This window comes from Heliangelus exortis, chromosome 13 (genome assembly GCF_036169615.1).
Source record: "Heliangelus exortis chromosome 13, bHelExo1.hap1, whole genome shotgun sequence".
Lineage (NCBI taxonomy): Eukaryota > Metazoa > Chordata > Aves > Apodiformes > Trochilidae > Heliangelus > Heliangelus exortis.
In genome coordinates, this window is record NC_092434.1 from 11,210,928 (window position 1) to 11,231,842 (window position 20,915).

The window sequence follows — 20,915 nt, forward strand, 5'->3', positions numbered from 1 at the left end:
TCATGTCATAAAATATCTATACATCATATTTGTGACTCAGATTTCCCATGTTCAAATAATTAATTTTGCTTCCCAGGACTGCATTCACAATGCAGGCATTCAAAACAGAATGTGACCCCTCCTCTTTTCCATTTGATGTTTTTTGTTGTTGTTTGGGTTTTTGTTTCTCTGTAACTGGCAGAAGTAGAGTTCTTGTAACACATTAACAGTTCAATAGATTTTGAAGACAAAACATTTTACATTTTTTCCTATATACTATTTCCATGTCTCAAAATCACTGAACAGTAAAGATTGTTACATTATCTGTTTCCTCTTACAAACTCCGTACTAATTTAACCTTTTTTTTTCAGAACTACAATTAGATGCATACGCATGAGCTGTAACTAAATGTGAGCTTCACTGTTGCTAAGTGACTGGCTGCCCGTAGATAGCACAGAGAATGTTGTAAGCAACATCACACAAGTTGCCAAGTTCATCATTTGGTCAGCACCAAGAAATGTAAGCTAAATATTTTGGATGAGACTCTCAGATCTTTTTAAACAGGTGTCAGCATCAAAAAGAAAGAAAAATACATTGAGAAGTGACTAGACCAGTTAAACTAGACAGGCTATTCTTAAGAATGCAGCTATTACTATTTTACCTAAATTAGGCTTCTATCTCAATTTCTAGTCAGCCCACTACTGACTGCTTTGGAGAACCATTTTCAAAACACACCTGTCTGTATTTGCGGGAAAGACATTCTATCCTTTAAAACATTCAGTTAAATAGTTTGTTTTAAAAGCAAATTTCATTGAAAGCCTTCCATTGGATGTCAAGACCTCTCACTATAAAAAAATCCTAAGAGTAAATTCCAACACTCATCTTCAAATCTTAGGATGGATTTGTCTGCTCTCTTTAGTATAACTTCTTGTTTGTTTGTTTGTTTTTAAGAACTACAGGATCATGCTCTGAATCAGTACTAGGCCAGGATTCAGCATAACTCAATGTCTTCAGTCTCTTAACTTTTCATTCCTTGGAATTGCTCTGTCTGAAGGAGCAGAGAGATCTGTTTATTTTCCATGATGACAGGAATCAATCATTAACCCCCACTGTTTCAGAAAGCTAAAGGAAGAAGCGACTATGCCTTAACCCTCGCTGTACAGCGACACAGGTTCATTAGTGAATTTAAAGTTCAGCCTTGCATTTCTAACTTCTTTCATTTGAAGTTACACATCAACATTCCATGGTTATAAAGAAGGTCTCCAGCTGACAGTCTCATGAAAAGTCAGATCTGCTCTCTTCAAGAATTTCTTACATGCAAAGGCATGAGCCTTTTCCCTGACTTCTGTCTTGTGTTCAAGACAGAACCTGTACTACCTTCAGGACTAGTGGTAGGTGTCCCTGCCCATGCAGGCAGGTTGGAACTAGATCATCTTTAAGGTCCCTTCCAAGTAATCTCATTCTATGATTCCATGACACACTATGTGGTTTCCTAAAATAGAGTCAAAACCTAGCACACCTCTTATGTATGTTATGACAACACGAGCCCTAAAGATTCACGAACTATGCTGTTAACAAACTATATCCCTTTACTTAAATAAAACTGTCCTTTGATACATCTTGAATTATTTTATTAGCCAAAGAAGTAAACTCCATCAACAAACACCGCTCTCAGATACATTACAGACTAGAGTGCAGTGCCACCAAAAATCAGTGCTAGGACTCAGCATCATTTATTCATGTTACCAAAAATCAGAATTCCTGGTTTACCTGTTGTTCTAGCTAGTTTAGTGACCTTAGATGAAACATTCTTTGCTGCTGTTCAGGATCAGGACCTGAGGCCCAAACCACCCACACAGCAGGTCCCGACCACACATGCCAGATATGGGTGCTCACATGTTCATGTACACACACACAAACACACACATTCTGCTCCACAGCTACTCCAAATAAAGCAACTCAAGTCTCAGTCTGGAGATTTTTCTTTATTAGCAAGATACTTTCAATAAAATATTCAAGATATGTTTATGTCAAAACAAAACAAAAATGACCAAAACTTGGAAAACAGCAGACTATTAATGTTTGTACTGCTGGTATCTGAAACACTCACTGTTCTTAACAGCATTTTACGGTCTTCAGCATGGTCCAGGATTACAAATACTATTTAGTTCTTAACCAGTATGACACAGTTCAAGATTAATTATTTATTGAAATCATGTATAGTAACAATAGAGGAAGTAAACTACCTTCTTTAAGATGGAGTTCAGGTTCTGTGTTCTATGTTCTAAAGCTGCACCAAGAAAAGCAGCTCACAGGGGGAAGATAAGGGAGGGGTACCTGATTTCTCCCAGGGGGATGTGCTGCATGACAACACCAAATGATTCATAAGAATCATGTTTTGAGCTTGAAATTAAACAGCTTCGTGGAAAGCAGGTTTAAGTTTTTTTCTGGAGAAGAAAAATAAAACAAGTAGACAGATTTATCCATTTCCACTGCCTTCTGCCTAGAAAATTCCTTGCTTTTTACTTAAGATTGCACATCCCTACACATTCGACAGCTAGCAGCTATGAGCAGCCCTTTTTAAAGATCAGAAAAACAATCCCACTCTAGCATATTAATTTACAAATACTTTCAGTTCATTACAAATTCACAATATGTAATGAAATCATGCTGTGTATTTCTTTAATGTCTCATCAGTCATAAGGCAGCAAAATTTACCATGTCAACATAAAAACTGCTTAATCAAATATAACTTTGGAGCAGCCAGACTTCCTGTAACTGCCAGTGATTTTTGAAAACAGCTCAAAGGAAAAAAATTAAAAATGCTAATACTTATAAACCTGTCCTACCATCACTGCTAGGTGGCAACTTCCACACAGGGAAGGCAAACAGCTCCGGAGAGCAACATCAACATGCTACAGTTAGACTCACTATTCATCAGGATCCACAGCGACATAAAAAAAATAGGAAGCCTACTACAAAACACTGATGACAGTGTTCATACTTTGAAGGACAGCAACTCACCTGAAAGTGTTGGTTAAACTTGTTAACATTTGCTCTGCTGTATTTTCATAACAAGCAAAAAGTGAGGCCCAACAGGAGCTGCAGAATAAAACAGTTGCTACTGAGGGCCAAACATCTACAGGCAGACCAAGCACACACTAAGAGCTGAAGAACAGTTTTTGTAAAATTTTTGTAAAAGGAATGTACTTCCTGCTCCCTAGAGCCATTCCATGAGAGTCTGTCATGAGCTCTATTTCAAACTCACACTCCTAATGCAAACATTTTCTTAGATACACCTAGAGATATAAAGCTGGACACCAGCAACACCTGCATGCATGCAGGTATCACGCATGCAGAGGAATCAGATGCTAGAGAACAACAACTCAGGAAGATTTTAACTAAACATCTTCTTGGTTACACTGGTTAATCACAAGTTATCAACACCTTAAAGGCTATCAGTATCTTAAGGAACAAAAGTAAAGCACCATATCCTGTTAGGCATCCTTGGTAACACAGTTCAAGTTAAAAGGAAGACAGTGCTATTAATAGCCTATGTCAATCACTGTTTCCCCCTAAAAAAAACCTAGAAAAATAAGTAAAAAAGCACTAAGTAAAACCAACCCAGAGATGCTGTTTAGTTGTGATATTTGAAGCAAGTCTTATTTCCAGTCTCCCTCTTTGTAAGTCAATGAATCACAGAAAGTTAGGGGTTGGAAGGGACCTCTGGAGATCATAAGAATTCAACTCCCTGGCAGAGCAGGTTCACTCAGAGCAGGTTGCACAGGGTGGCATCCAGATAGGCTTTGAATGTCTCCAGAGACAGAGACTCCACCACTTCTCTGGGCAGCCTGTTCCAGGGCTCTGTAACACAGTAAAAAAAGTTCTCTTTCTTATGTTTCAGTTGAACCACCCTTTAGATACCTGTAAAGAAGCATTGATGAGAATGCCCTTTTCTTTTTTGCCCCCTCAGTCTTCTTCAGGCTGAAAAGACACAGCTCCCTCAGCCTTTCCATATGTGGTAGATGCTCCTGTCCCCTAATCAGCTTAGTGGCTCCTGCTGGCCAAAGTATTCCCCCAGAGCTTTGCTTCATTAAAAAAAAAAAAATTAAATAAAACCTAAGTATGACACTCTAAAGAAAAATAATCTTTTAGTGTACTTCCATAGAAAACTGAATATTGTAACTGAATGTTGTTACTCCCTAGTACCCATAGTAAGAATGCCTAAGTAAGTAGTAACTGTCCTTAGAATAAAGGCTGCCATCTAGTAGCAGAATAGAGTAAATGCAGAGAAATCTCAAGCCAGAATTCAAACATGCTATTAGACAGACTATATAAACACTAGAAAAATGCATCTTCAGTAAAAAGGAAAAGAGGCAGAAAGCAGAGCTTGCAAAACGGTGGCTTATAAACAGGTAAACAGGTCTCCAGTATAATCCTAAATTACTTAGTTCACAACATCAAGTTTATCCAGTCAGGTCAGTCAATACATAGAAGCAGTACAGAGGTGGTGTATTTTTGTGGTGGTGATATACTTCAGTCTTCTTCTAAGTTAATTAAAAAAACCTGCAGACTAATTAATTCTTTCCCAAATAAGATTGCTTGGTGTGCAGTCTTATGCTACAAAATATAGTGAAACAAATTAGAAGTTAGTCTGAACCATAAAGACATTCAGAGGCGGGGCCTAGAAATCTTATACTGGAACTAGACTTTCACATAAAACAAAAATTGCATAAGCAACTTCCTGAAGTGTTAGATATTTATTCTTGCTTCTTCAAAACTAAGCAGTTACCAGTTAAGTCAGCTGCAGTACAGAGATCTCAACTCTCTCAATATTTAGTTATCTTTAGTTTTAGCTTGTGTTTTATAGACCACAATCCAATACATTTTACAACTACAATATGCAATTTGCCAGTGTGCTTCATCCACTCATCATCTCTAACACACAAAGAGAGAGCTCTGGAGATCTGTTGTGTTGATGCCCATTTCACACAATGCAGATGCTTTCAGTTCAGTTACTGAATATGTTCCAAGAAACCTATGTCAGCACACCACAGCCACAGAGCTACCAGATGCTGAAGTGTCTTGTCTACATGGGAGAGAAAGGTTTCTTTCTGGTTGGTGGGAGAAGAAAGTCAGGACTCCTGCTTTCTAAGACCCACTGGCAAAGAAGCATTGTCTCCCTAGGATATTTTCAAGGCCACTTGCTTCCATCACAGCTTTCCCAGAGAAACTTGAAGCCAGCAGGGGAAGAAAAATAGAATGACCACAAATGGGAAAGAGGTGACAGCAGCAACCTGGGGAAGACAGAGAAGTAGTATAGAAATAGAACTCAACCACTGTTAAGAGAGACTCCACCAACAAAGGAGTAAAAACAGCTTTGCACTTTTAAGAGGTAGGAGTGTATTTTTCAATAGTTATCAGAGAATGCAGCAATTTCAATTTAAAAGTTAAGATACATTTTGTCACATTTAACATTAGCTTCTGTCTTCTGAAGATAACTTCAATTCCATGTACAGGAGCAGAAAGAAATAATTACCTGTAGGAATGCAGGACAGATTGCTGAACAGACTGCCTTAGTAATTCCTCTTACCCTTTCTTAACACAGTATATCTCAATCCAGCAACGGAAGCAACACAAACCTGATCATATCTTAGGTCTTCAAAATTACAACTTCCCTTTTGCCATTCTGACTTTAATAACTTACCATGTACACATACGCTCTATCCTTAAGAGTTACTCATCTGTCCTTACTACTGGTATCTGTGACAGGCTACAGCTCTGGAAAGCAGAAGTCTACATGATGTAGGGAAGTATATCTTGTGTTCACAATTCCCCATTTACTGAAATATAAAGACAAATGCAGATTAGTGGTTTAAGTGCATTTCCACACCCACCCTTCTCACCCAGTGTTAAAAAGGATCCCAATGACTCCTTAGGAGTTAAGACCTCAAAAATCACTTTCCATGCTTCCTGCTTGTGCCTAAAGTTTGCATCTGACAGTCCCTCGTGGTTTAACTCAAAACTATCATAGTTCCTTCCTTCAACCAGTGCCTAATAATGAGTTAGGATTTGATAGTCTAGCTTTTAAAAATCTCTGCTTCCACACAGAGATCAGTTTTGCAGCAGAAACTCAGGAGGTAATTTTCACTATCAAAGTAATGTGATACTTAAAAGCATGAGTAATACTGAAGAAATACCAAGACATTTAGTTGCATTCCCCTTTTTAGAAAAGAGTGAATGAAAGGTGAAAAAAGCTACTATGTCAGATTTAATGAAGACAATTGCCTCCTACACCTGCTCTTTCAGGATTTTATAGGGATGGAGTTTTTTGCTAAGACAAAACCCCCATATATTTACTAACATAAGAGTTTTGGCTCAAATTGCACTCTGTTGAACGATCTCCCCAAACCAGCTCCTTTTTGTACACTCGGGTAGAATTTTACTTTGGTCTTCACAGTCAACAGCCCAAAGACAATCTTAGCCCACTGCTAAGATTTTTAAAAGACACATATGTAAGACAGACAAAAAAAAAAACCTGTCAAGTGTAAAAGGAACTAGTATATCCTCATCTTTCAGAAGTACCAAAAAGAAAACACTGGCTGCAGAGCTACATCTCCGATGCCTGTGTCTCTCCCTCTCCAGTAAATCATGGCCCAAGAAAAATTATGTGAGAAGTACTTACCATCTGGATAAGGCAGATATCCAGCAAACAAGGGTTGCAAGGAAAGTGCTTAGCTCTCAAACTTTAGGAGTACGACCCCAAAAATTATGTGATTTTTTTAAAAAAACTCCCTGTAACAGGGAATCATTTTCTAAAGAGATTTCATAAACAATAAGAAGTTATCAAGCAGAATTAACCCCCCAAATGAAACCACTTTCATTTTCTTCCTATCAGGATTATATCACACCTACTTAAAACAATGCAAACCTAAATTCATCCCTAGGATAAATACCAGATTTCTAAAAGGGTTAAACCAAACACAGCCTAAGTGTCACAAATGTACTTAATTCCCAGTTCAATAAAATATTGGAATATCAATTTATTAAAAAGATATGTGAACTGTACATATGTAAACTGCAATATAGCTGAAAAATCTGAAATATATAATTTTAAAGGAAAATCATTTATTTCCGAAAATATTTAAAATATTGCATTTCTGGCAGCAAATTTAAAAGAAGTGCTCTGGAATGGGTACAGTCTCTCTGTGCATTTGTCTAGCATTTGTCTTCAAGGTGTAAAACAAATCTGCTTTCTGATTTTTCATAGCTCAATCTTGTGAACACTTCCTTTCTGACTTGTAGAGACAGAATGCGATTCCCAAGAACAGCAGAAGAATTTTAACAGGAAATACTATGGTCCTCGTTGGTGCAGACAACACACTTTTTGAGAGTCCACAACACCTTGGAAATATGCTAGCCATTCTGCATAGAAATGCATCAGATTGTGCTTACAAGTTACAGAATAAGTCTTTGATTGATAATTTTTCTGTTTATTTCCGCCAAGGCCACTGAAAATACGAAGGCCTTTTCATCTGAAAGGTTAGCATACATGTCAACTTCTTTTTCTTGTTTCTCTGTAGAAGAAAGAAAAGTCACTATTAGAAGCTTTTTCCATTACCTGAAGTTAATACAAGTAACACAGTAGTTAAATTATGTGGAATGGAGCACCAGAATTGAAAAGAAGTTAGACAATCAAGTTCTAAGCAGGGCAGGGTTGAGAGAGAGGAGGAAGAAATGGAGGCACACAAAGGTGCTACAAGAGTCCCAGAATTAGTCATCCAAAAGCATGACTGAATTTTTGTTCTTCAGTGGCAAAGAAAGAATGAGTCACTGACACTACATTGACTCCTGACACAAAAGAGCATTCAAACGTTCCTCCAGTTATTGGGTGCTCTTTTTTGCTTTTACATAAACACCTCCCATCCTAGAAAACAAAGATATTTCATCATGTCCTCATAAAACAAAACATTTGTTCCCCTATTTTACATCTGAGTAACAGAAACACAAGAGTTTAATTCCAGTGTCCAAGATCAAAGAGTAGATATGTGGCAGAAATTGGGTTCCAAATGTGTCACCATGAACATTTCTGGAGTTTCAATACTGCAGACATTCAGTGTTACCCCAATACAGAACACTAACACCTCCGTGAGCAAGGGAAAGTTTCCAAATTCCCTCTGCTGACGTTGGTTTCTTTCAAGGTTAGAGATATGCAGCAGCAAGCCATCAAGTATGCTGTTATACTGTAGTATATGAAAAAACTATCAGAATACTACTTTCATAACTACCACTTACTCCAGATTGTGACTATTTATATCCCATTTCAGTCAGCTACTGGTAGCTGAGAATTCCCCAACACAAAAAAAAACAAAACAACCAAACAACACAACAAACAACAGCTTTGTCAGCAGAGGACCAAGCTTGTAGCCAGAGAAGAGATATGTACATACAGAGCTTTAAGGCTGGTGTCTAGCTGTGGAACTCCATCTCTAATCCAAGTTCCAAGGTGGCCTGCACTAATTTACAATCTCAGCACAGTGCTCACCTGACAGGCCTCTGCCTCATTAATAGACACACACATCCATGACATTTTTAGATTTGGCCTCATGTCTAATTGTGTTACAGCTATGACACCATTCCAATGGACTACCCTCCCTGTGAAATCAAGCATTTGTATTGAACAATAAAGTGGGAGAAACTGAAAAATCCTTTACCACGTTTTTTTTAGTTTAATAGTGATAGAGAAACACAGCAGAAAACCCCTCTTCCTCAAGTTTTCTAGACTACTTAAATCACACAAACTGATCTTCCCCTGCAAGCAAAATTGCTTAGTGAGGATAAAGATGCATGCTTTTAGTCTTAGAATAATAAACTTGCCTTAGCAAAGTAAAACAAATCAAAACATGTTTGATTTTTGGAATGTAATTTATTTCTGCCTGTTCCCTGGCTACACAAGACAATATTTTCTTATGTACCGAGTTTGAAATGAAAGCTGAGAAATTGAATTTCACTGTAAGTTCTACCCTGTAGTTTAAAACAAATCAGTTCCTGTATGTAGACCCGGTCTTGGTTGCTCCACTTCCTCCCTGTCACCCTTTACAAGTTAACAATGCTGGGAGTTGTTCTGAGAACAGATGCTATGCACACTGATTATTCCACATAAACCTTTTCTATTTTTCATATCTAAACTCCTCCCCTTCTTTCATACTTCCCAATCCAAACAAGTCCAGTCACCACATGAATGTATCAGCACCCAGCAAAACTAAAAGCATTTTTTTCCCTGCCCAGTTACAGATTATAGACTTTTTAACAAAACCCACTTCCTTAAGTTTCCCTTCCCCCCATCCTCCCAAAGTACTGGCTTGTTCTGAGATTTCAGCCTGAAAGAATAGGACCCATGCTATCTAACAGTATGAGGGATCAAGACAGCTTTGCAAGCTTTATGCATTCTTAAAACAATTTCATTTCTCAGCAGTAACTAGTAAAGAGCTTGCACCTGTCTGACATTTTATCATGTGCTAATCAGAGGATACCGTGGTTGCTCAGACACTTAAAACTTTCCACTTCACAGTCTTATCTGAAAGGAGTTTTGACTCAGTCCTCTATTGTTAGCAAAATCATCTTACATTTTTGCAAGACTTCAATATTGATATACAAGTGAGAGGCTATTTAGGTGAAAATATTCATTCTTTTTGCAGCACAGCTCTCACATCCCCAGATCTCCTGCAACTCAATAGACCCTCAGCCCTTAGAACACTGATCTATGCCTAAGTCAAATATGGACCTTCCCCCTTAAAAAAAATTATATGGACTCCAAATCCAAAGTTCTGAGATTCACTACTGAAGAGAGTACACATCTTCAAATGTGCACATTGGGCGAGGAAGGATATGAATATAGTGACAAATTACTGAAAAAAGGAAAATACAGATCAAGAAATTAATTTGTATTTAAATTTTATCAGGCTACTAAAATATATACATCTTTATAAAGCTTCACCCCTTGTTAAGCATCGTGTGTGCTTTAGTAAGATTCTAGACAACATTTACTGAGTCTCACTTGGTGGTAACCTCTTTCAGGAACAAAATAACCAATAAATACCATTTCCTCCAGCAGAGGAGGGATTTTTGTTTGTTTCAATATAATCAAGGTTGCTACCTAGGTAACAAAGCAGCCTGGGAATTTGCCTAGCTGTGTATTAATCCCACACAGTAAAATAAAAAACATCTCACCACAACAAAATCCACATCAGATTATGAAGTTTCAATGTATTTCAATATATATATATATTTTTTTTTTTGTCAGAAATGCTATAATTAACAAATCTGAAAGGTCAAGCCTGCAGACAGAAGTTCCTTTTTGCAGGGTTATCACATGGCTCTGAAACATACGACAGCAACATTCTCTGGGTCCCAGAACTCTGTCATGTCCCCTCAATCTACATCAGCTTCCTCTTTCCTCCCCCTTCATTCCTCCTTACTAAATCGGCATGAAAAATGGCTTATTTTAAAAAGCCCTTTTCCTTCTCCTATTCTTCTTAATTGCTGTTGAATTCTGCAGCAATTTGCTCTGGTGTGAACCAGTGAGGAAGGATACAAAAGAACTAGTCAAAGACAGAGACATAACTGGGAACAAGCATGCTGTGTATGAAAAGAGCATGATACAAACAAGGAAGCAAAACTACAGATGTCATGGGTCTCATTAGTAAACAAAAATTCACAGCTGGGTGGCCTTCAAATGAACAGATTATCTGCTCCCACATGCTATTACAATTCAGGTGTTCTCTGTCCTTTTTTCATCTACAAATGCATTATGCACTACAGAATGCCAAAGAGGCACCAAATTTTTAAGTTTTGCAAGCAGTGGCCTCTTTTCTTTTCAAATCTTCTGGGGGAAAGAAGAATTGCACAAACTAGTGGCAAGTCATGTCTACTCAAAATACCTTGGAAATATACAATAGACATTAAGAAGAATTGCTTTATACACTTTTGTACAAATAACACCATCAAGCAGAAAGTGTAGTAAAGGAAAATATTTCTACAATTCCAAGCTAATTACTCCAAACACAGTAGTGAGGCCAATTGTATAAGCCACTTGAAAAGGAAGAAGTCAGCATTAACTTGGTTTATATCAATTACTTACAAAATGATGGGTTCTCTGCTGAAACTTTTATAGCCCTCACAATCATATATACCAATCTTTTGTTTGTTTGTTTTTTAAAATCTGCCCAATAATCACCACAGTGGTCCACATATACTATAGGCTGACATAACCAGAAATTAATCAGAAGGAAGAAAATATCCTAAGCTCACTTATTCCTTACCAATATGATGCACTGGTGAGGAGCAAAGATAACTACCAATGGGTGTGAACCCCAGCTCTGTACCAGCTCTGCAGAAGAGGCTGAGGAAGAAACAGCAGCAGTAGTCACAGTACCGAGTAAAGCAGATGGTAGGACAGGACAAGAAGATGAAAGCAATCCTTTCAAGTGAGATTCAACTTTAAAAGCAACAACACCAAACACCAATAAAACAATACAACAACAACACACGCTATTTTGCAAAGATCTCGCTACATTCATATTTCTGGTTTTCTGCCACAGAGTACTGGCTAATTGTCACAATTTGGAGTATGCAGCAAAAGATTAAATACATTCAACCTTGTTTTGGATAGGAAAACATAGTCTAAACATCCCTCACACTTTCAAATTATTTTCAAATATTACAAAATATACATTAAAACAGGTATTTTCTTTTGGTTACTTAGAATGCTTGCCTCTTTTTCAGGGGGCAGAAAAAGCTTGGAACAATTTTCAAACCAAAGCTGTGCATGAACTAGACTGGCAGTAAAATGCTTAGAAATTATCCTATATATGGGTGCTAGATAAACTCTAATTTAGATCAGTAACAAATAGGGAAGCTCTGTATTCTGTAAAGCTACATACAACAATAAGCCACACGGAACAGGGAAGAGATCAGCTATTGTAAGTGTGTTCCTATCACAATAAAGCAACTGCCATCCAGAAATCATACAGAAATAAAACTCCAGAAATAAACCACCAAGGAACTTTAATAAGCAAGGAAGCATTCTTTCCTCTACAGTATTGTTCTTTTGACAAAAATAAAGGTCATAATAGTGACTCAAGATGTCCTTTTTGCTTTGGCCCTCCAAAAAGTTAAAAGGAACTTCTAAAGCAAGCCAATCATCCTAATCTCTCACTGCTAACAGGCATAATTAAATTGCTGGTCCTAAGTATGTATTTATATTTTTATTTTATATATGTATTTTATATTAAATTGTTGGCTAAAAATACAGATTTAGTTCTTTGTAGTTAGCTGCAATCAGACACTGAAATATAAAACCAGAGGTCTCTTACAGATGTGAAACTGTCTGCCTTACCCACATTAAGATATTGGGTATTGGCTGAGCAAGTCAAGCAACTGAAATAGTTCAATTGGTATAAATGTTATAGATTAAAAATCTTCATACAGGAAGAAAACCCAATGAACACACTTCTTTAGTTCTCATACCTCTTTCTTCCTCATGCTTTTTGGCTGAGGCACTCTTAGGTCTTCCTCTCCCTCGTCTGCTATGATCTGAATGGCTGTTAGACCTGGATCTTTTTCGATTTTCTAAGTCTTTATTTACCACAGAATTTTTCTCTCGTTTAACTCTCTCTGTCCGTCTTCTTTTGGCTTCACTCTTGTTTTCTGTGCAAATAAACAGAGATGCTATTATCTAGGATTGTTTTCATCTTTGTCCTTAATTTACTCTTAGAGCTTACCCCATCTTTTTTCTTTAAATATCTTAGCAAAAGCAGTTAGATGTCTATGCTTTCACAGAGCAATTACATCTGCATGATAGCAATACAGAAATTAAGATTCAGATTAACAATGACACTTCACTTCTTGATTACTAGGATCAAACCTTTAATTACTTCAAATGCATTTTGCAACACAAGACATTTGCTAGTATACAAGAAGTTTACAGTTTCCCATTAGATGGAAAAAACCTGTACGGATCACAGACATCAAGACAGCCCACTGAATGGTTTCAGTAGCCAAAAAGTAATTTATCACATGGGTAAATAGCAAATTACTTTATCTTCTTTTGATATTAACAATTAAAACATTCCCACTGCTCACAGAAATTGAGATGCTGAGTGAACAATACTGTCAGCAAATGTCACATTACACATTACACGTGCCACTGAATTTAGCAATGACAAGGCCTCATAATACTTTATTATATTATATATATTTTATATATATATTATATTACTTTATTATTATATTATTTATTCTGAACAGGTGCCCTGTTTTACCACACACCAGTGTGGGGGAAAAAAAAAATTTACATATTTCACCTCTAACTTAAGTATGAATTAACAAGCTTGGGTACTGAGAACAGTACAGTCACCACAGGACACTACTCAACACAAACTAGTTGCACATTTGCTGCAGTTCTATTCTGCAGTAGCTATATTGTTGAAAACATTGGAGCCATGTTTTCCAAAAGAAGTTGCAGTTACCTTTTAAGAACAATACAGATTTACAGGGTCTTCCTCTGTATCTTCTTGGGAAACTTGGGATTGAAGTTGTCCCATTAATCTTATATAGACACCGGGTACAAACTGGACAGCAGGGTAATCTGTCACTGATGTTAATCAGCAGCTGTATTTCACAGCTGTATATGGATCTAGCAAAAAGGATGAGGTAACAAGGGACCTCTGGAGACCAACTTGTCCAACCCCCCAGCTCAAGCAGGGCCACCAAGACCTCCCTGCCTAGGCCCATGTCCAGGTGCCTTTTGAGTATCTCCAAAGACTACAGCACAACCCTTTCAGGCAACCTGTGCCAGAGCGTCACCACGCTCACTGTAAAACTCTGTTTCAGAGGAAATCTTCTGGGTTTCAGTTTGTATCCATTGCTTCTTGTCCTGCCACTGGGCATCATTGAAAAGAGCCTGGCTCCATCTTCTTCACACTCTTCCTTCAGGTATTTATAACCAATCATAGAATGGTTTGGGTTGGAAGCAATTTTACAGGTCATCTAGTTCAACCTCTCTGCAGAGAGCAGGGACATCTTCAACATGGTCAGGCTGCTCAGAACCCCAGCCATCCATCCTCTCTAGGAATAGGGCATCTACCACCTCTCCAGGCAACCTGTTCCAGTGTTTCACCACCCACACTTAACATTTTTCTTTCATATCACGTCTAAATCTACCCAGTTATACACCTTCCCATTTAATATACATTTATATACATTCATCAGGACACCAGGTCCTTTCCTGCAAAGCTGCTTTCCAGCAGAGTGGTTCCCAGGATATATTTGACCACAGAGTTCTTCTTCCCCTAGTGCATTTCCTAACTATAAAGCTTAATTATACAGGAGTTTTTCTCTTTTATTTGGTCAGATTATAATTTTCAGCTTCATTTGGTAACCATATTTTTAACTTCCAAATAAAACAATTGGGAAGGGAGAAAGAAAAATGATTAACACATCCAAACAACACCAAAGACATCAATCACTTAATCTCCTTCACCTTGAAAGTTCAGTTACCTAGCATAATATCATATAATTCCTACACACTGGTAAACTGCAAGTATCCTTCAAAAGAGTGATGCAAAAATAATAAATATTTAGTTTTCATTTTGCAAACCAGGTAGACATTACAAATCAGATAACTTATTTTTTTTAAACATCTTCCCTGTTTTGACTAATCCTACTAGGAATAGAGGAGGTGATAAAAATTAACAAAAGGAGAATGTGAATCATGCCAGAATGTGACAACTACCACACAAGTTAGGCACAAAACCACTTTTTTTAAAAATTTAATTTAACCATGCAGAGAAGTCCCACCTCATTTCAGATTAAAATACAACAAATTGTATACAAAGTGGTATTCAGGTGTTCAGGAACAAGCACAACTCAGCATAACTTCAAAAAAAGATATTTTTACTTTCAGAAAATGCCACTTCAATCAGGATGCATTCTGAAATCAGAACCCTTTGACACCTCTAGACATTTAGCTTCAAAATAGGGTTAACAAAAAGCTTTCTCTAGGGAGTTATTTTGCGTAATGACCGATATACCCAGCTAGAATATATAAAGAATAAATGCCAGCACCACAAGTACAACGGAAGACTGCAAACACCAGCTTTTCCCCCTCAAAATTAAAAGAACAATTAACATATTAAAAGTATGCCATGCACAAATTCAAGGGAAAGTGAACTGACAACAGCCAATTTACCCAGAAAATTAAAATACTGTATCCCTTGCCTCCAAGAAATAAAGGAGAAAGAACAGTTGTCCCTTTCTTCCCATCTCTGAATTACCTGTGATTGGTGGTGATCTCTCAGCACGTTTGGCATGCAAGAGTTTTCGACTAATAAATATGTAGCCACAGGGGCACGATTTACATGCAACAGGAACCTGGGAAAACAAAGACAAATACTTCAAATCATTTCAAAATACAACAAAAATCCTGTCCAATGGAAAAAAAAAAAACGTAGTAGCTCGCATTTTGTCTTGAGAGATACCTCTTCAAACTCAGACTGTGCTGCCAACTGTGGCCTGTACTATTACCCAATTGTATTTTAACACAGTAAAAACAGGTTCTGCTGTGACTCATCCTCCAAGCCTTTTCTTTATGTAGCTGCTAGAAATCAAGCTTGAAATGTACAACTGTTGTGACCACTTTGCACTACAAACACTTTTCCCCAGACGGGAAGGGAATGAGGAAAAGTGGAAAGCACTAAATAAAGGTAAATTAGAATACAAAATTTCTCTTCAGAGCTCTCAACTACCCTGAGTCAAATCAGTCAGACACTCCCAGTTTTTCTTCTTTCATTTACTTCTTAAAAAGTGGGAGTTAAAACTGTCGGCGGGTTCTTAATGCATTCACTTCCAGCAGCATCAAAAGCAACTCCTTTGGAGAGTAGGAGCAGCTTTAAAAAGGAGGCCCAATTAACAAATTATTTTGCTTTCTGTAGCACATCTTAACTCTTCTACTTCACCCTATGAACAGTTTACAAATACACTTTTGACACAGGTTTTATAAAACTAGAGTCCTTCTAATTCCCTTCCCAGAGCAGAACAGATGCATTTGTACCACACTCTACAAACACATGTTGAAGACAAAGCCCAGGGAGGTGGGGTACAGAAGGACCCAGGTAATTCAAAATGTACATAACCTACCACAGGTAGTCAAAAGCTGACAGCAGGCTGAAGTGCCTGGGAGACTGTAACAACACTTCTGATCAGCTGAGCAGTCAGGAGCAGTACATTCCCCCAACATTAGGTAATTCAAAATAAGGTGAGAAAAATCTGAAAATGCTACACTTACATGAAAAATTACCAAAAAAACTTGCTCTGAGCAATTAAAAAAAGTGATGCTGATAAATTACAAACCTCATTGCCTTCTCTTAAAGCCAAGATCTTTTAAAGTAGTAAGGAACATAGCATATTGCTTTGATTAGGTTTAAGACAGAAAACAGAAATCAAAGCAAGTTTAAACAGAGACCTGGAAGAGATTAACACACATTAAAGTCAACTCATGTTGAAGCAGGACAGTGGGGAAATAAAGCAGGAGACAATTTCTCAAATGTAATTTTTTAACACAGGTCTCTACAAGTTTGCCAATGTCCACCACTGCAACAAACAGAAGTCAGGAACCATGACTGTCTGCTCAATTTTACTCACCATGCAGATGAAGAAATTTCCAGTATTCTATTGACTAGGGAAAACACTGCCAAATTAGTACACAAATTTGTAAGTGCAAACCTAACTGCTACTCAGAATTAACAAATTATTTTGCTTTCTGTAGCACATCTTAACTCTTCTACTTCACCCTATGAACAGTTTACAAATACACTTTTGACACAGGTTTTATAAAACTAGAGTCCTTCTAATTCCCTTTCTGGAGACACTGAAATAATAAAACCAATTCTAATGAAGGCTTATTGAACCTTAAAGTTCAGAAATTAGCAGACTTGTGTGCATGCTTATCCCCTTGTTCATAAGTCAGCAAAAGAGTACAAAAAAAAAGTTTATCCAGCAGTTTGTCTCTTTTGTTAGGGTCATACAGGAGTTCCATATAAGAACATTTTTGAATACCTAGATCTCTCCAATAATTATGTTTCCAGGCTCACACTAAAAAAAAAAAAAAAAAAAAAAAGTGGGGAAAACCACTCAAGGGGATTGGAGCAAACCCAATATTTTTTAAATAACTCAACAGCATTTAACAGAACAGTATCGTTCTCATGTTACAGGCACAGCATGTAGGTGTGTGTGCCATTGGGGGTGGGGGGGCATGTGTGAGAAGGGGCTTTTTCACCAAAAGATACAAATTATCCTGTGAAGACCTACACTGAAAAGATCCTGTAACAATTATTACAGCAACATAGTTCTATTTTACCGTTTCTCCTAACAAAAAAGAAATTGAATTTTCTCAGGCAATAATGTTAACCCGAAGCTAAATTAGTTATAATTATTTTTTCTGATTGACTGCAAGTAATTCAGGCTCTCTAATTTAATAGGCTCAAGCTTTGGTTATGAAAATATCAAAACACTTTTTTTTTTTTTTTTTTTTCATTTTAAAAAGGTCTAGATGGCAATTACATCTCCTCTAAATTACAACAGAATGTTTAAAAGCCTAAGGAGTGCTATTCAATATCATGCTCCAATATTTGTGGCTGAGTATTTCCACGCATGCCACTTCCAGCAAAGAAATGAGAAACAAATGCAAAGCCCTTGTTCATAGAATAATTTAAGAAAAGCTAGTTCAGGGCACAACCACTTCAGAGTCACACAAGAGCTTCCCCACACTCTGCAAAGGGCTGACTTGTACTGTAACTGGTAGTTTCTCATTCTCTCAAATATTTGGCACTGAAAAACTAGGGCCTAGAAGCAATGCATGTGCCAGGGCAGGACACACATGCATGTTAATTCCATGCTGGCCACAGAAAGCTGCTAACAGAAAAGCTACACTGACATAAACATACCATGTGCTTTCGTTTTAAGAGCAGATCAAAGTGTAAGTTTCAGCATCAGCTTACAAAGCCTATGTTTGCTTACTTGCTCTTCCTGTTGTTGGTGGCTTGACAGTCACTGCATTTATTTAAAAAAAATAATCCACAAAGCAAAAACAAACAAAAAAACCCCCAACACCTCACTCCCGTATTCAACTTCTCTCTCATTTTAATTTATTCTTTCACCAACTGATGAATAACTAGAACTTGGGTTATTTTTCTCAGCAATAGGACTTCAGCAACATGATTAGCATGGGAACATTTGTAGGGGTTCAGCTATTGCTTAAAACGTGAAAGGATGCTGCCCACCCTAGCTTAACATTCCAAATTTGTTCCAGGATGAGTAGAAACACTATAAAAATAAGGCAAACCAAAACAAGTAAGATTTCTTTTTACCTCTTTCTAAGTAAAGAAAAAGAAGAATTATGGGAACACGGTATGAAATTACGTTTTAAGTCTAGCTAATACAGTGTATAACAGCCCAGTTTCAGGAACAAATAATAGAAACACGTTTCCCATGATTACATATAAAAGTCTCCCCCCCTATCCTGAGCCCCACAGCAGCTTTCTGCAGTGCTCTGCTATTGTTCAGCAGAGGAGCGCTATGGAACAAACTGGCCTATTTTTAATAACAACATCATTACCGGCAAAAAACGTAAATGAAGACAAGCTTGTGACACAGCATCAGTTCGCCCAGGCTCTTGTTAATGTTTCAGCGTAAGTAACGACATTTTGTACACATAACAAAACTGCAGGGAGACATAAACAACAGCTCACGTATACAGTCGGGCTACAGCATAGAAATTGCAGCGAAGGTCTTAATTTTACCATTTCTAAACCACTGCATGATAAAACAAGACAACAACTGAACGCTCTCTCGATCAGCCTCAGGAACATGAGTCACCCAGGGGGCAAATGGCATTGTATAAATTACTAAGATAATTATAGTTTTAATAAATTACGTAGTTACTAAATAATATTAGCACATAAACAATTCTGAACGTCGCTTCAGCATAATGTAACTATTACACTACTCCGCCAGAGGAGCACGATATTCAACCTACATGCCAAGCCGAGACTGTACCAATATTTTACTTCATATAAACACCGCTCCACAGCAGCACGGACCCAGTTTAACTCCCCTCCCCTCCTCAAAGCCAAGCAGCTCCGTCGACCGCTTCTTGCCACTGCTACTGCAAACCCATAAGGTGCGGAGGTGGCTACCAAGAAGAGACCGCAACCCCACACGCAGAGCGGGGAGCGAACAGGAAGCCAAGGCCGTGGGCGCCGAGCCGGGCAGCCCTTGCCGGCGACGGGGGAGCTCTCGGCGGCGACGGGAACTGAAACTCCCCCCCCCTCAGTTCCGCCCACGGTTTCCATCCTTCCCCTTGAGCCCAGCAGCCGGAGCACCTGTCCCCCCTGGACCCTCGCTGCCTCCGGGCACCCTTTCGGCCTGTAAGGGCCGAACACGCTCCCGGGGGAGCCGTTCGAGCTCCGCGGCCACGGATTCCCCCTTGCCCGTCGGGGGACGAGCAGACGCCTCACCTGCTGGTCGCACTCCGGGCAGGACTTGGTGGCCATCTTCACTTTCTTGGCCCTGCTGGAGGACATGCTCGCTGCTGCTGATCGCTGTTGCCGCCGCCGGAGCGCCGGGCGCCCCGCCCCGCGGAGGAGGGGAAGGGCGGGAGGAGCGGGCAGGGGCGCGGCGCGGCTGGCGGGAGCCTGCACAGCCCCGGCGGGACCCTCCGCCCGCCCCCGGCGCGGCCTCCGACAAAGGAGCCGCTCCCCGGCGCCGCCGGACAGGCCCCGCCTCATCCCGGCGGCGGCAGAGCTGGGGCGGGGCGCCGGCTCCGCCACCGGATTTCTCTTCCTATGAAATGTTTTCTCTTTATAATGTACCCCTGCAGTCTAAAAAAAAGAAAAAAAAAAAAAAAAAAAGGAAAAAAACACCCCAAAAAACGGAAGGTGACAATCCTGCTATTCTCAGGCGTTTGATTCTTTTTTCTTGTACCACGAAATATCTACAGGAGACAAGTGCAGCGAAGTCTAAAGAGAAAATTCTTTTTTACACATTACTGTTTAAAATAGCCCGAAGTACAGCTGCCAGCAAATATTAAAGAAGTGTACTGGAACTGTACTGCTTTCACATGGGCAGCAATGATTGCATTCTATGAGTCTGGCTGAAGGCCCAATATAACAGAATTTTTATTTAATGTTTGTTGTTTAGACTTGACCTCTGTTTGCTGCACCTACGAATTGAGAAAAAGCATTGGAGGAGGAAGCTTTAAGAAGACTTTTGTCTGTGTTTCTCTTTCAGATAAATTAACAAAAAAGCAACTTGGATGAAACATTTTTTTTTAATTATTTTTAACAATATTTCAATTTGATATTGTCTGCTACGACATTACTGAGTTACTTTGATGAATTTGGTCAGTTCCTGGTGAACAGGAATCTAGAGAATTTATCTATCTGCCAGGACAGTCCCAAAAATTTTTCCTCATCAGGAAAATTAAAAAGACACTTTTTTCTGCAGGCAGAAAAAGACTAGGACTTGTCATAATTTCTCACAGAATAAAATTTTCTCTAAAGCTGAAGGCCCAGTGCTCAGATCTTCCTGTGGCTTGTTGACCTTTCCTACAGATCAGATAGCTCATAGTATCCCAGTTGCCAAGTAAGCTTGGCTAGAGTCTTGTAGTGCTTGATTTATTGCAGGTTCTGTGATTCTTGAAAGTGGATTTCCAGATTCATAATAGAATACACACGCTCTAGATAAGCAATATGTTTTTGTTACAGATTTCTAAGTGACATGGTTGCTGCACATACCTTAAATATGGGCTGTAAAAACTGAAACATTCTGAAAGGCCACATAGAATGATAAACACATGTATCTGTTCTGAGGAGAATCTG

The 20,915-nt window shown here is 38.5% G+C and overlaps 2 protein-coding genes across 3 annotated transcripts in view; both read right to left on the minus strand.

Moving 5' to 3' along the window:
• MYLK3 (myosin light chain kinase 3) overlaps positions 1-12,639 on the minus strand; it is a 49,686-nt gene extending 37,047 nt beyond the window's left edge. For both annotated transcript variants that reach the window (XM_071756825.1, XM_071756823.1), the window contains exon 1: positions 12,508-12,639. In XM_071756825.1, coding sequence (XP_071612926.1) covers positions 12,508-12,522 — 15 coding nt within the window. In that variant the 5' untranslated portion in view covers positions 12,523-12,639. The remainder of the gene's footprint in view (positions 1-12,507) is intronic.
• Positions 6,998-19,860, minus strand: C13H16orf87 (chromosome 13 C16orf87 homolog). The gene is made up of 4 exons (XM_071756831.1): positions 19,554-19,860; positions 15,315-15,411; positions 12,508-12,687; positions 6,998-7,556 (listed from the first exon to the last, which is right to left on the minus strand). The coding sequence occupies exons 1-4, from the start codon at positions 19,821-19,823 to the stop codon at positions 7,438-7,440; spliced, it is 666 nt and encodes a 221-aa protein (XP_071612932.1). The 5' UTR covers positions 19,824-19,860; the 3' UTR covers positions 6,998-7,437.
• Positions 19,861-20,915: the final 1,055 nt, after the last annotated feature.